Raw genomic sequence first — 16,390 nt, 5'->3', positions numbered from 1 at the left:
CAGGGGTCTGACCTTACACTTAGCCTCTTTATAGTTTTTCTTTGACAAAAGAGGAGTTAAATACACACACACATGGTGCCACAGAGCGAGCAGTGAAACAGTGTTAACACAGTAGGATGTTTTCATCCATTTTTCAGGCTGGCCCAACCTATTTTATCTTCACCAAGTCAGCTCTATCTTTGAAGTCTCCCTCCTTCCCAAAGGTAATTAGGCTGTTCTGCCAGAAGAGATAGACGCCTTCCTCTTCCACCCCTCCTCCAAACACAGGTCCAGGCCCTACTCACTTCCCATTCCTTCTCCCTGCTCACCACTCCTCTCTGTACAGGACCATCATGGTTTTGGGCAAATCTACCATTTCCCAGGAAGCCAGGAAAGCCCTCAGAGTTTAACTTCTGTTTAGTTTGCTTGAACTCCCCAAACAATAAAGGCACTCGATTCCTTCGCTTTTCAATTAGCGGGAGCCTCCAGCTCTGATGTACTAATGATAAATTTTAATTAGTTTTCAGTTGCTTACTTGCCTTTGCCATGGAAGCAGACGGTCACACTGCTCCACAGATATCTGTGAAAAAGGGGTCACATCCCTGTACAACTTGTCTTTAAGCAGCAGCCTACTCAGTTTGCACTGGAAAACACAAACCCAGACCAAGCACACCGCACAAGCCCAGGCCCAAAACGCACCTTGCAAAAATGAACAAGGACTTTGTGAAACTTAAATTCTTCTTACTGTCCTGGAAACTGTCTACTGTCCCCATGTAGACAAGTCCCGTGAGAGCTACGTAATGAGTTAATATGGTATTCTGGGGTTTCTCAAGGCTCATCACAAAAGGAAATGACTTCAGAAATCAGCCAAAAGCCCAGGAAGATGAAATCTTCCCACTCTCACTCTGTAAACAATAGAGTGAACGTAAGTCTCTCTATGTTCCTTTTAAAGCACCTATAGCTGGGCTCTTCTGACTCCCATTCCTCTCTCTGGTTTGGATTCAGCCTTTCAGGGGGGTCACACGAAGACTTGCTGCCAAATCTTAGATATCTAAATGGAATTACTTGGAACGTGAAAAAGAGGAGATAAACATGTAGGATCTCCCACTGAATCTTGTTCTTGTTTTGTACAAGTTAGTGAAAATCCTCGCTCAGAACACTGCCGTTTACAGTTATTGTAAATAATAATAATAATAATAATAATAATAATAATAATAATAATAATAATAATAATAATAATAATAAAGCTTTACTTACAAAGAAGAATGTCTAAAAAATCCTGATCCTTCTCCAAAAAGTGAACAAATTTCTAGGAGCTTTAGGAAAATAAAGCAAAAAAAAAATGGCTTGTGCAATTGAGATGGTTCAACAAATATCATGGCAGTCCTGCATGTACACTAGAAAAAATATGTGACAATGATAATGTTATGCCTTATTTGTGCTGAATTCCCCAAATTAATGATAAAGCATGTTTTTTACAATTCATGCTTAGAAGAAAAATAGCCTCAGGTTCACAGTTACATGGATATATCAAAAACCTAATTTGGAGATCAGCCTTAAGGATAAATAAAGCTAGTGGTTTGTGAACCCACCTATTGCTTAAATCTAAGACAAATTTAACCTATTTTTCCCTTCCCTTCTATGAAATTGTCTAGATTATCCAAAGCTGTTCCCACAATGTTTTCCATTTACTTCACAGTAGCAAATTCTGAATATATTCTACTTTCTGTACGGTTTCAAATGATGTATAACACACTGATTTATCTACACAAAACTATCAAGGCAGCATCAAATAATAACTGTCTAACAAATCTAGAAACTGAGCTGAAAGACATAAAAGTTCATTTTAACCCATTCACTCACCCAACAGGAAAGACATCTGATTCATGAGAATGAATTGAAGACTGTGTTCGTGTACCATATCAAGAGCTTATCTAAACACCTAAGATATAAGTATGATCCTCCTTATTTAAAGGATAGAATACCTTTATTTTGTTCAGATGAAGTATTTCTGGAGTGACACAAAGCAAACCAGAATCCTCTTTAGGATTTCCACTCATAAGATGGGTGTAGTAAAGACCACCCAAGGAAGAAATCCTACGGCAGACTATTTCATTTGTGGACAGGGCAGGAGGCTGTTAAAACAGTCACTGCCAAGAAGCCAGAGATAAGAGGTAAAGTCCACCACACACACATGGGGTAAGTTTTAGAGAGGATGTTAGAGCTTCGTAAAAAGGCTTGGAGAAAAATTAGGCTAGCAAACACAATTTACTATGGCAATTTCCCACCTAGAGGGAGGATATGAGCTCTAAGACACTAGAGAGGACTACAAGAGAAAATACCTCTCTCTGGTTGAGAGCTGACTTTGCACAAATCTGCCTCCCCACAACTTCAGTGTAGTGATGAAGATGGATTGCAAGATCTCTGCACACCCCTGGGAGCTAAACAAAAGTTTGCCATGGGCAAGAGCTTACTTGGAGCACTAGGTCTCTGGTTCAGCTGTTTTTTCATACTTTTGGCTTGCTTTCTGTAGGAAACTCTGCAAGAAGAGATGGTATAAGAGAAAGCAGTGAGATGGGCTGAGACTCACATTGAAAGCCTGCCTACACAGCAGCTTAAAAAACCTGACGCACCAAACGGCAGTAGGCAGGGCACCAGCAAGAAGGAACAAGCTTTAGACTGGAGAATGTCCTACTGTAAAACACTTAAACGATTACTGTGTACAACTGGAGGCATTACAAGGTTTTGTGAACGAGTAAAGACCCAGGAATTATGTTCAGGTGGGAAATTCTTACCTGCCAATGAGAACGTACTAGGATGGACAGCAGCTAACTGTCAGGGGAAGAGGCATCATTTCTATTTATTTGCTCCTCATTTTCTTGAGCTACGCTCCTAAGCTTGATTGCATTCGCTTAATGAACCCAGTTCCATGATCACATGCCAGATGACTCACTCACATGCAGAAGTTTCAAAAATATTAATTTCCTTTTTAATTATTTGTAATAAATGTGCATTACAGTAAAATATCATAAAACTGTGCCTACATGCTAACTTGCCCCTAAATTGTTTGAAAATGCACTTGGTTAAATCAGTGTAAGACTACAGAAAGAAAACCCAAGAGAAGTTCACAAAAGACCTATTAAAGTATCTGTTCTATCTGAGAATGTGCACTTTTTAAAAAATTCCATTTCTACTTTCTACCCAATTTCCACATAAATACCATTTTAATATATTAATTCCAACTTCTTTTACATATCTGTCACACAGTCCATTAAATGTGCATGAATGTGGGTACCTCAGTTAAAATTATCCTTTTCTATATATTTTATATTGAAGATATTTCAACATAAAAGTTCTTGAAATTGAAGCCCTTCCTACTTATAAAAGCTTAAATCCTTCTTCGTCATTTCCAAATATATTCATCAATTTCACAGAAATAAATTATTTTAATTAGATGAAAGCATGTCACCTAATTTGAGAATACTTATCAGTTGTTAATTTGTAGTTTATTTTTAAATTTACAGAAAGACCTTTCAATTTTTTAAGGACATTCAGCAGGCTTCATTCTGTAGCTCACTACGCAGGTCTCATCAGTAGCTTATTCAGTTTGTGTTTTTTTATGCCAGAGGAACACTAAAATTCCATCCTCACATGCTATTTTAGAAATAACTGGAAAGATTAACAGGTTCCTCTTACTGGATTTAATTCACATTAACTGAATATTGCTGATTTATTCTCAGTATCTAGAAATGTCAGTCAATTTGCCACACCATATTGCATCTATCACAAAATGTTCAACTTAACTGAATTCTTTATTTACTGTAGCTGGACACCAAAAAATGCATTACTAACCAGCCAGAATATCAGGACATTTAAAAGGGAGAAAATATGTGTAGGATTGATTGCTGTAATCTTTTTTTTTTCTGGAAATTTGCAGGATGTAAAAACACCTGGGATGAGTTTAGCTGATCACTTTTGCCAAGATTATTGCTGATGTAATTCCAGGTCGATGCTCCATCCCTGTTACAGAGGTCCTCCCTCCTGCTGGGACAGCAGGAAGGTGACACACCCAGGTGGGATGCAGGGGACAAGGCAGGGGCATGCTACTGATTTTATGGCCTCTGCAGCTTCCCAACTGCTGCTCCATCCTCTCACCAAGGAGAAGCACAGCAGGACTGCTAGGCCTGTTTTTATCATTAGGCGCACTGCTACCTTCTCACACTTGACCTGAGGAGGGACTAGGCTGAAGGAGCTTGTTCCACTCCCATAGCAGATACCTTCATTTTCCAGGGAGCGTAGATCCTGACTGAAGACTAGATCCAATGCAATGTTTTGTTTTGAAACAATAACAATATCACCCAGTGGAAAAAAAATCCTGCATATTTGCTACCAATGTGCCAGGGACTGATACAGCAGCACCAGCAAAAGACAAAAGCTTTGGATTGCATTACTCATCCCTTCAGAAGTTTCAAAAACAACTTTGAAGAGTGGGAAAAAAAAAGTCTCGTGGCTGCATGGCCACTAGAGGACTCTGCTGGCACAGCTATGCTGGCTTGCTGCAGGTATTATTTCCACTCCTGTGGACAAGCTTCAAAGAAAGGAAATGGGCTACATGGGCTACTACATTTTCACCTGCCTCCACCACCATATGGCCTCAAAATCTTAAAGCTAATAGTTGGAAAGATTCCTGACGAGCCAAGTGAAATTCAGCAGTGATGGTCCACCTCTATGCTTTGGTTGACAAGTTCCTCTTAGCAAAGATACTCCGGGGCTGGAAGAGAGTCAAGTATGCAAAGCTGACCTTGGTACATTCTTCGATGGAACAGATGTTAGACCATTTCAGTACAAAATTTCACCTTTGCAAACTTTAAAATATAAGTTCATAGTAGTAGCTCATAGATGTAGATTTATTTTATTTTTTGCCAAAAGACCATTTAACTGAAGTATTGAATATGTATAAAAAGACTGAGGTTTGTATGAGCTCTGCCCATCTCAAAGATCTGAAGAAACAACACCTTAACCTTCAATATCTAGACATACTTCAGAAACATGGAAAAGCAGATAGAAGAAAAACAATTTGAAAGTTAGTCACACAAGATAAAAATGGCTTAGACTTGGATTTGATAAACAAAATTCCAAACCAAAATTCCCTACAAGTTGGCTGATTCTAAGACATGAGTAAAAGCTAATGACCCTGTGCTGTCTCTTGCTCTGCACATCCTTGGAAATAAATTCACAGTGTAAAGTCAGCTGCTTTTAAGAGCACTACTTAGAAATATTATAAAATGTAGGGGGAAAAAAAAAAACACCTGAAAGGAACTTTTCTGAGATACAGGAAGTGTATTAATAACCTGCATTTGTACAATTCCAAGGAAACCTACATAATCAAGTCAGAAACCTCCTTCCAAAAAATCACCATGGACTACCCCATTCCCAAGCCCTTTGAGTTACTTAATTTGATAGCTGCAGTCCACCTTCTGCAACATGGTGTCGTGATACTGGAGATAAAGTGAAAGCAGAGACTGCATCTTTGGATGTGATGATCATGAGCAGCTGCTTGAGTGGACAGTGAGAAGAAGTAGTGGGCAACCTCAGAAGAAGACCAAGTTATTAGAAACAACAAGCTATGTTGTTTTGGCTTTTGAGTTACAACCCAGTTTAGGAGATACAGGAGAAGTGTTTGTCAAAAAGCCAGACTGAGCTGGGTGCTAACAACCAGTGCCAGGTAAGGAAATTTTAAGTCACCCACCTGCTACCATCACATTCTCCAGGGGGTCACTGAGATCACTGCAAATCAATCTGTCAGACTTAGGAGATTCCATTACCCTCTGCACTGCCTTTCGGGCATGCTGGCCATGCCTATCTGCAGTATAAAGCAGCAGGTAACAAGCAGGAATGACTGCAAGATACTTGAAGTCTCCAAGTCTTCCCTGTCAACACGATAGTCATAATGAGAATTGATGTCCCAATGTCAGAGAGTGTTCAGTGCCATTACAGAAAAGTCAGAGACATAATCTGGTTTCTTTGACAGTTCTTTATAGCAGGGACGCCCACACCCTATTGCCCAGCTCTGAACAGACTCCAGCTGTGGGCCTGTATGAAGGAACTCCCATTTCCTATGACCCAGAGTCCCTCTGAGAGGATGCCATGGAAAAAACAGAGTTCCAGCATCAGCATACAGCCTCCCACTTATCTGTGCTGTGCCTATAGCTGCTACCTTGCAGCTGCAGCTCTGGTGTTTTCACCCTGAGCATCGCACTGGTGAGAGAATTACCTCCCATCAGCTACCATGGGGGCTGCAAGCATTGCCTTGGTTCTTCTGGAAAGACCTCTATTCTTCCTGCTCTGTATACATACTTGTCTGGAAGGAAGAAGGTCTGAACGACAGCTCTAAAATCAAATTGCAGCATGGGGTAAGACAGGGCTTTTCTTCCCAAGGAAGAAGACAGGTGGAGGGGAGACTCCAGGTTGAGAAGGAAAAGTGCACAAAAGAAACGGGAATTCACGCCTGGGTACCAATGCAGCTTTGAAATCTGCTATAAATTTTTTCAAGGGACTGATTTAGTGCTTTCTTTTTTCACTCTGGCTTGTTGTAACCAAAAAGTCCAGAAATCATTTTCTGGTGTTTCTGCTTTTGTACTGAATTCAGTGGAGCCAGAAGAGCTTATAATAACCGAGAATCTACATCATAGGTTAGCCATAGCTGAAGAAAGAATATGGTGTTGTAAAGCAATGTGAAGGGTGGGAAGGCAGATGTTCTCAACAAACAGTTGTGAAAAGAGAATCACACAAAACAAACAAACAAACTTAACAACGATAACTTATTTCATACCAGTCTTGCACTGCATTGAAAGAGTCTTCACTGGTGATATCATACATGAGGATGAAGCCCATAGCTCCTCGGTAGTAGGCTGTAGTGATGGTCCTGTATCTTTCTTGTCCAGCTGTATCCTGGAACAAAAAGGAATATTTAAGCTTTAAGACTCAGATTCTCAGAAACAGGACTTGTAGTTAGGTCCTATATCTAAAATAAGGCAATTCCTTTTTATTATTGTACGTATGAAAATTATCATTTGTTATCACTGAAATGAGCTCTACTTAAATCTTAGCATTAATTGGGCTTTTGCATCAATGATGATCTCTTAAATGTGTTTTGACACGTGTATTATTAAAAAAACACAAAGATGTCAACCTCTTAATTGCTCTTCTCTGCTTTAGCCTCAATGCAATAACCAAATGTTAGCAGAGTTCACTGCAAGATGGCACTTCAAAGCAGAGGCAGTGGAAAACAGTCCAGCAGTGTACCTGGCAAAAGACATCTGTGTTGCAATTTAGTGTCACGGTCAGAAATACATCATTGAGATGGATGATGTGGGTGATTCAGTTCTTACCTGAGGTTAGAGACAACAATTAAAGGCTGGATGAAGTGAAAATTGTTATACAAAGTGAATTTGATATGGACTGTCCTGATCACAGTACAGAGGGGCGTATGCTAATTCAAGACTTATTTACCCTCTTCTGCAGCTTAATTCTCTTCGCCTGTGGAGCGCTGAAGAACAACTTTATCTGCAGTTTGCATTTCTATGTTCAGCCTGACAGCACAAAGGTGAAGCTCTGGCTCTGGCACGTACAACAGAGGAATTTCAAAATACTCACACCAGCTGGAAAATATGCCAGCTACCATCTGCTGGATGACAACAACATTTATTCCTCGCATTTCCAGTGGTCTGCTCAAACTGGGGAATATTTCTACATCAGATCAGTAGTCCTCTAGCCAATCTGCTCCCTCTGGACCTGCCCACTGAACCAGGGACAGAAGTTACATGCTTCAAATAGGATGTAGGATGTATCTACCATTTGAACAAAACATTTCATCCACCTTTTGGTAAAGAGCAACTGCATGAAATAGCTGCAGGGTGGCGTAGGGCCTTATCTTCAAAGGGAATGCTCAGTACACGGTATTGACTGCTGGTTACTCTTACAGGTCATCAGATCTGAGATGAGCCCTGAAGTCCACCAAAACCCCCACTTCAGAAAGCATTCGCTGCCATTAGTTTAAAATGTGATTAACAAAAACGTTCTTTCTCTAGAGAAAAAGATCCAGAAAGGACTTATTCACATAGCTACCTGGAAGAGAAAAATAAATCCATACAGAGCACTCTTCCAGGAGCATAGGGTATGTTTCTGATCAAACACACCACAATCCAGAGAAAATACATGAGGTACAATGGGAGGGAAATCCAGCTTTTAAAATCCTAGTCCATAGGTCCCATGAATGCAGCTTTATTTATTTATTTGCATGCAAGAGACAGTGTTGGCCCTTCCAGAACACACTCAAGCAAGTATATGAAAAGGGAAAACATCAATGATCACCTGTTGTTTGGCACCAGCACATCACAGAGGCTCTCTGTAGGAGCAAGGCACTTGTAAATAAGCTCCCCGCAGCTTGCTTAAAAGGCTCAGCCTATTGCACTGCCATGAGACTATCCACAGCTCTAACACAAAGTCAATCTCCCAGGGCAGAGATTATGCAGCATGAATGTTGCTGGGTCTCCACCACATCCCTGGAAAGATGAAGAGATTTTTCACTGGGACTTGTGTGCTTCTTTCAAGGCAGGGTAGCCCACTGGCTGACCATGGCGAGGCATTATGGCTAAGAAATATTTCTCTGATTCCCTCCTGACAAGAAGCACCAGAGTGAGGTGGACACCACCTTGCAGCCTGAGCCATTTCTTCTCCTGCCCTTGATAAATCCATCACAGAGCTCTCCTGCTCACTGACACTGCACCCTCACTTAGCTGCCAAGCAGCTAAACCAGCTGGGTCATCTGGCTCCTGCCTGCACTCCTTCAGGTGAGAAGGGTCTCTGAGCAATATTTTCACTCTGTTAATAAGGAGAGACATGATAGTTGCTTTATTTTAGCCTGATTTCCTGAGGACACAAGGTTTATAAAACCACTGGTCTCCACACACGCATGAGTTTATGCTTATTCTAACTCTGGAAATTACGAATGCATTTCAAGTCAAATCTGATCAAAAGTCAATCTTGGAGGTATGCTCTTACAAATGGTATAAAAATAGCTGGAATGGAGAAGAGAGACATTAAGCACACACTAAGCTCAAGTGTAGCGCTTATCTTTCTCAGACACAAAAGGATCCACAGGAGAGGTTTTCTTCATGCCTCATTAGGACAAAACACCTCTCTCTTTAGGAGAAAGACCTAAATCAGTATAAATAACTTCTCAGATACTACAAAGGATGAAAAAAAATAAAATAAAATAAAATCCAAGGGTAGTCAGGCTTCTTTAATTCACATGCTCACAGAGTTACTGTTTGCTGGTTCTACCTCCCAATTCTCACCTCGTTTTCTGTTTAAATAGCCCCTTTTTGGCTTAGGGCAGGAGATTGATCAGGCAGTAGGAAACCACAAGCAGCATTGTTCAGCTAAACACAGAATAATTTGGAAAGAAACGGTTCAACAACGGCTTGGAGCAAGGAGTCAGCTCTGAGGAGGTCCTGGGAAGCCTGAAGGGACGAGGAACCCTCCAAACCAGGCGCTGGCACAAGCTCAGTGCCTGTGTTCATGGAGGAACTTCACTCAGCCCAGACTTCATCTGCGTGACAGGGAGGCTGTGGGGCTGCCTGAAGACTGTCAAGTTTGGTAATTCTAGATTGCTGGGTTTTGTATCCCCCCATGAAACCCGGTGGCCCTGATGTGTACCTCAGTGAGAGGTGCGGACGGGGCAGCAGGGGGCACAGAGCCCCGGGGGGCTGCAGGCATTTGCTTAGTGACAGCCTGCTCTGGGTGGGCATGGCACTGCCCTCGTTAGGAAGGCAATTTGCACGTTCATTAGTGTATACTTTGGTGCCTACCTCCTCGGGTTATCTGGGAAGAGGGAGGCCAAAACCAAGCATCCTATATTTCATGATACGTAAAGTTTCTTCGCAGCCTTGCCTGGGGCGGCCTGAAGCAGAGCTGCCACTCGTCTCTACATGACACTGGGGTTCCCAGCTCTGGCTTACTGCACAGGAACAGAGCACCTTTTCTCCCCGTAAAGGTTTTTAGTCACATGTCTCCAAAGCCCTTTGAATCTCCTAGTATCACCCTAACATCAATTTTTTCCTCAGGTTATGTTAGATTCTTAGACAGCTCTAAAAGGACTTAATTTCCCTGTCTCACACTCTGTTTTACGCTGTCTTTGTGTGAACTACCCCCACCCCCCCAAACACACACACAGATTTTTAAACAGAAATGAAAGAAAACAAACTGCAGAATCCGAGCTCTACTTCTTCAGCTCGTACACTAACCACCCTTACATCTGTTTAAAACACCACGAGCCGCAGGTAATTAGGCGTTTCAGTTTTGCGTACGAGACATTTATCTAATGAAGGAGAGAAATAACTGACGCAGATTGCTTTTTTTTTTTTTTCCACCCCTCAAGTTGTTTGCAAGATTTCCAGGTAGAACACAAACTCATTAGAGGACCAGAAAAGCAAGCAGACAAGGCACAGGCGGGGACGAGCAGAAACCTGCTGCAACTCTAATTAACAGTCTAGCCAAATGCCTAGGAAGAAGAGCCTGAGCCTTCAGCATCCAGAAGCCTGCCTGGCTCTCCCTGATGAGGAATCAGATAGCTTAGTTATAGCCAAGCACAGAAGGGCCTCTGTGAGGTATATTTACACTAATGTGCTAACAAGTCTGTTCTTTTGGAGCTTACATATGTGCCTGTCCTTGATATAAACAATTAAACAAACCCCGCAAGACCATTAGTTGGGAGCTTGAATCAAAAAAATGGAAGGTTTCGCATTAATGAGTAATCAAAATTCAGTGTTTATCACAGGAAAAAAGATCTAAATGCATCTGCATCATGTGCAGATGCCCTCTGCTCACAAGGTCCATCACCTAAACATTCAGATGAGCACAACCATCTTTTTGTTGTTTACTCGGCTGTCTCAACAGAAGCAGCAAGGAACTTGCAGAGGAAACAGACTTGAATTTTTAAAGCCCCATAGATGATCTTTGCTGCTGGTCTGAAAAGTCAGAGTCCCTACCATTGCTCTTCTAATGAAGATTTTCCAGCCACAAGTCCTTTGTACAAAATAAAATGTCACCAAAAGTTCTCATCTGCACCAGATTTAATCCCCTCAGCACCGTGACTTTTCCAGCAGTGTACGTGACAGTCTTTATAACAAATAAACCTTGCAATTCTTTGAAGGATTTGTTGTTGTTGTTTTTCAAAGAATAATAATACCTAAGAACAGAAGCTACCTGTTGTCCAGCTGGATGGCAACAACTGCAAACTGCACGTACGGCAATCCACTGCTGCTATGTACTTAACACCTTCCTTGTGTAGGCTGCTGAGAGACTCAGAGCAGAGGCTTGTATCTACCTCAAGTCACCAGCACCAAGCACAACTGCCAAAGGCTATTCCTATAGCTTTTAGGTATAGCGTTCTGCACCTTGTTCCAAGTCTGGTCAGCCTTGGAGACAGGGTAATCGACTTCATGACCCAGTGTTTATAGGGGCAGCAAGTTGTTAGACATCAAAATGCTAGGAGATACCTGTCTCCCTGCCACCAGGGCTCAGCTCTCAGCAAGACTGTGCACCTCAGCTCTTTTTCTCCACAAGACAGGTAACCCAAATAAGCAAGAAAAAGGCACCTCTTGCAGGCAGAGGGCTGTTTGTCCTGCTTCAGGGCAATCTGGGGCTCCTACTCAACCCATTTATGTCCATAACCTGTTTACTTTCCTTTCCACATGGATGAGGAAACATCTGTGCTCATGTGAAGCCTTCTCAGTTCCATGTCAGCATCACTGCTGTGAAAAAATAGTACTGCTCTGCATCTATAACCACTGCTGCTCTCTTCCCAGCTGCAGACAGATCCCTCAGGCTGTGGGTGCAGCCTTCTCTGCTGCTGCCCTGTCCTTCCTTCCTCGCTCCTAGTTAGCTGCTCAAATCTAGGGAATCAACCACATTTCCTCACTTTTCTGGACTGCTGCAAAGTGAAGTGTTAAATTTCTCGTGACCTCCAGCAGTTCTAGTTGGTTTGTTCGATATTATTGATGCCTGCTGCGAGATGGCCAGTATGCTCCAGTCCGACCTCTTGCATCTCAGCAGGCATGTATGTGTCAGCCTGCGTGCTCTGGGGCCGAGACTTCCTCAGCTGAGTGTTTGCCTAATGCTCAGTGTGGTGCTCTGCCATCAGACCTCCTGCACACTACATGAACATGCACATATTTCCTCCGCAAAAGTGGACTTTTGACTGAAAGCCACCAAGAATCAGCTAAACAGAAGTCACTTGGAGTAGGAGGGAAAAAATCTACTGAGAATCACACAGGTGAGTGAAGAGAGTGACCTGTGGCAGACTAGTATGTGACATTAATGAGGAAATGCTAATGTTGAGCTTACTGTTCCTGCTGGAAGCTAGAAATAGGAACAAACAGACAAGCAAGATGAGTCACTGGTTAAGACATGGAAAAGATGTGATGTCATGAAAAGTCTGTGAAGTTTCAGTTGCTGCCAGGAGCAAAATAACACCTGGTTCCTTCAGAGCACCGCTCTGATTAAAATGCTCCAGTTCAATGGATCATATTGAGCATGTTTTTTTCCTCTCTTGCTATTGAGTGCTCCCATTGCGCAGGAGTCACTGGAACCTACTCAGACACATTTAGATACCTTGAGAGCCAGTTCCTTTTGAGCAATATTAGCAATGTGCAGCAAAATGGTTTTTTGCCAGAAAAAAAGCAACACACGCACAAAATCCCTGTACTTTATATAAAAGGTTCTAACCCTGCAAAGTGTTTTTTAAGCATTGCCCCTTCTTCACTTTAAATGGAAGTAAAATGAGAAGCCTTGGAAAATCTCAGTACCATCAGTTGCAAACACTTCACTCTCCCATCCTATTGTGCTTAGGCTGTACAGCAGCTGCTGCCACCCTGTTTTCTATAGTGTTCCCACACAACTGCTTCCACCATGGAGATGGAGGGTTCATCACAATCAGAGACTTTCAATACAAGCACAGCCTACAATAGCTCACCACCACCTAGTCAGTCCTCAAGGACCTCAATCCTGACCCCTTCCACTTCTGAAGTCGTGCTCTGCGGGGTACAAACTTGGTGGCTGGGCGTCCCTCCAGGTGAGGCTCTGCACCTACCAACTGCTTTTCTCTTTAAAGTACTTCTGCAAACTCAGCTGATGGACAAAAAGTTAGCACAGGTTGACTTCACCAACCATTACAGCAGTCAGGGGGATTGGAAAACCCCATCAGTTTGAACTTGCTCATCAGCTCCACACCATTTAGGACAAAAAGTGAATAACTGAAAATGCAGAGGGGTGAATTTTCTCAGCAAAATGTAACTTCCAAACTGGACTCAAACCAAGGTACTGTGATTAACTCTCCTGCTCATGACCTACTAATAAGTAAGAGAAAAATACTTCCATTTTCCTGGGTGCCTTCAGATTCTAGTAAAGATTAGGGGCAGTTGCTCTTCCTGATTTGTTAAGTACAAAGGAGGACTGAAATTGGGCTGTTTACTTATGAACATTATCTGCTCTTCTAATCTTTTTATAGGTTGAGTTTCTCTGTTAGAAGATTTAAAAGATTCTGGCTGCAAAAAAAAGAGGAATTACATGAAAAGGTACACCTAGAGATTAAGCTCATTGCATGCATTTCTTAATTCTTATGAAACTGAAGAGTTCTATGTTTCATAAGCAAAGGATTAATATGAAGATCATTCTGGTATTTTTTGATTTTTCCAGTTACCTTGACAGAGAAATAAGTAAGTGCCAAGAATAAAAATACGTAGCATCTATACCATGTACCTATTCCCAACTTCCACTCTTCTAACTGCAAATAAACAATACAAGGTAACAGCAAACAAAATTCAAATGCATCACATCTCTTAAAAGACCATCCACTGAGGGCAAGTGAGAAAATCATCACTGATGCAATGAAAAATATTTAAGTAGTAAGAGTCTAGAATAAGAAGCATTTTTGGCACTGAATGCAATTTTATATAAGAACAGTTTGCCTCTTTTGCATGACCTTTCTAGTTGTTCCACATATATTAATTCTGTTAATCAACCACTGTAAGAACAGCTGTACGACCCTGAAATGTCTGAGCTATGTTAGCCACTATAAGGGCATTAATTACAGCTACAGGTGTTGGAAAGCAGATAAATCACTCACAGGCAGAGTACCTCAGAAGCAGCACTACATTACTGTGAACAAGCAAGCCTGGACACCCTAGCTGGGACTTCAGCGCACTGGATAGATGCGGGCTGGTCCAACTCCCACTGTTTGGGTCATGACTGCTGTCTGCTAAACCACGGAGATAAACAACTGAAAGGAAAATTGCAATGCGTTATACGTTATAAATCAACTGACAAAAGAACAAATGCAAAATTTGTGAGGAGGAAGTTAAATGATCTGTGATACAAATCTGGCTAAATTCAGTAATCTGGTTCTTTGATCTGGAAAGTAACAGGAGCAGGTGAAGGGAATTAGCGTTATCCTGCTATCAGCCTCCCTCCCCCTCAAACCCACGCAAGCAGAACAGAGCAAATCCCAGCCAGGAGAGCAGCAGAACGAGACCCAGACTTCCTGGAGCCTATTTCTAGGTGATCAAATGTCATGGTAACCAGCAGGAGAGGCAGCGACAGGGGCTGCTCGGGTCTGCGCGAGGCCGGGCAGCAGCTCCCGGCTCACATCACGGTGGTACCCAGCCCTTGCTGCTGCTGCCTGCATCCCTTGCTGCATGGCTCCAGGCAAGGCCTTCGGTTCACTCATTTCCAAAGTAAATATTTATGTGCAAAGGTGTTCATGGAGCTTAATGGCTGTACGCCTGGAGAGCTGTTTGTACCCCTAACGGTAAGGAAACTTAGTTTAGTATTCTGCTTTGAGCATCACTCCAAGGAAATGTTCCCATCTACAAGAGATTTCAGAATATTTGGTAGCGCATTAAGGCTAAATCTGGGCCTCACACTTTACATCCTCCCCCTCCAGTACATATTATGTCAAGGGTGTCAACTCTAAAATAAATGCTCCGAAATTCTGGGCAAAACCTGCTTTAGGTGGCTCTGCTCGAGCAGGCGGTCGGACCAGACAACCTCCAGAGGTCCCTTCCCACCTCAGCCATGCTACAACTCTGTGATTTTGGTTAAATCTTTATGACTTTTGTCAGATTAGAAGATCAAACTAAATGATGGCTAGGGGCAACAAAGCATACATTAAATTAAAGGGCAGCAGCAAGAAGAAAATAGCCAATGACTGTTTACATTAGGAACCACATAAAATATTCTTTGAAACCCTTACGTTGTTTTTCAAGACTTGGTGGAAATTAAGAATTGATCAGGCAATTTCCAGTGTATTATCTTCTAAATTAGGAAAAAAAAAAAAAGAAAAAAAAAAGAGCATATTAGTTATAGCTCAAAATTTTTGCAGGGATGGGAGTTTCACTTAAAATTGTGCTGAGAAATAATTCAAATAGTTTGCAGTCGAAGGTGGGACATCTGTCCAGAACCCTGCCACAACAGGACAAAGGTGCTGTGAAAACACCAGAACCAGGAGCCCACTGAAGGGGACAAGAGTTCTCCTCCAGTTTTCCCCAGTACAGCGTCTTTGACAGGACAGGACCAGAGGTAAACTGCCCCCCACGTTACTCATTACATAACAGCACATTGCCAAATAAATGTGCCCAGGGACAGCAGCTGCCCACCCCAAGCACTGGGGGAATCATTTCTAGTTCTCTGAATGCTGTTCTCTGAGGCATTTGTATCAGGAACACAGAAGGTCTACCAAACTTAGGATTTTGTCCATGTTTCTACGATCTTTCTGAAGCCCCACTGCTGAATTCAGGTCAGCATTAAATGAAATTATAAAAGCATTTAAGGTTTTAGCACTCAAGAAAGTGGAGTAAAAGCTTAAAGACAGCAAAACCCAAAAGCAATCTGAAGCACATAAACCAGAAGGTAAATAAAAAGGAACAAATGCCTGCAACTCACTTCAGTGAAAGTTTGAAGTATGGTTTCCAAATATTGGAATTTAGAAATGACATAGATCCCACTAGCTCATAAGTTCACAATTGTTAGAGATGTGCACATGCTCTGAAAAGCCATGCAAAAAATAAATCTGATACAGTTCTCATTGGTGAAATGAAAGGGGTTTTGCTTAAATTCACAAACATTTCAAGAAAGCCAATCAAATGGAATTTGAAACTCTGCATGTAAATTCAGATCTCTGCTGAGAGTAGAAAGGAAAATTTTCATCTAAAGGACAGCTGTTGTGGAGTAGTTGAATTCTAAGCCTCCATTTTTTGATGCTTACAAGTACTTTGTTAACCACAACAGCACATGCACGATGCTGCTCAGTAACAGCACAAGACAAAGAAAATCTGCTACCATTTACCATAAT

At 41.9% G+C, this 16,390-nt stretch overlaps 1 protein-coding gene across 2 annotated transcripts in view; it reads right to left on the bottom strand.

Annotated features, from left to right (window-relative positions):
* The window catches only part of RAB3B (RAB3B, member RAS oncogene family), a 54,117-nt gene that overhangs the window by 3,164 nt on the left and 34,563 nt on the right, over positions 1-16,390 (bottom strand). For both annotated transcript variants that reach the window (XM_032192809.1, XM_032192808.1), the window contains exon 3: positions 6,812-6,930. In XM_032192809.1, the coding sequence (XP_032048700.1) occupies positions 6,812-6,930 (119 nt within the window). The remainder of the gene's footprint in view (positions 1-6,811; positions 6,931-16,390) is intronic.

Source organism: Aythya fuligula, chromosome 8, assembly GCF_009819795.1.
Source record: "Aythya fuligula isolate bAytFul2 chromosome 8, bAytFul2.pri, whole genome shotgun sequence".
In the NCBI taxonomy this organism is placed as follows: Eukaryota; Metazoa; Chordata; class Aves; order Anseriformes; family Anatidae; genus Aythya; species Aythya fuligula.
Note: the sequence above shows the minus strand (reverse complement) of the source record. Positions and strands in the feature narration are given on the sequence as shown.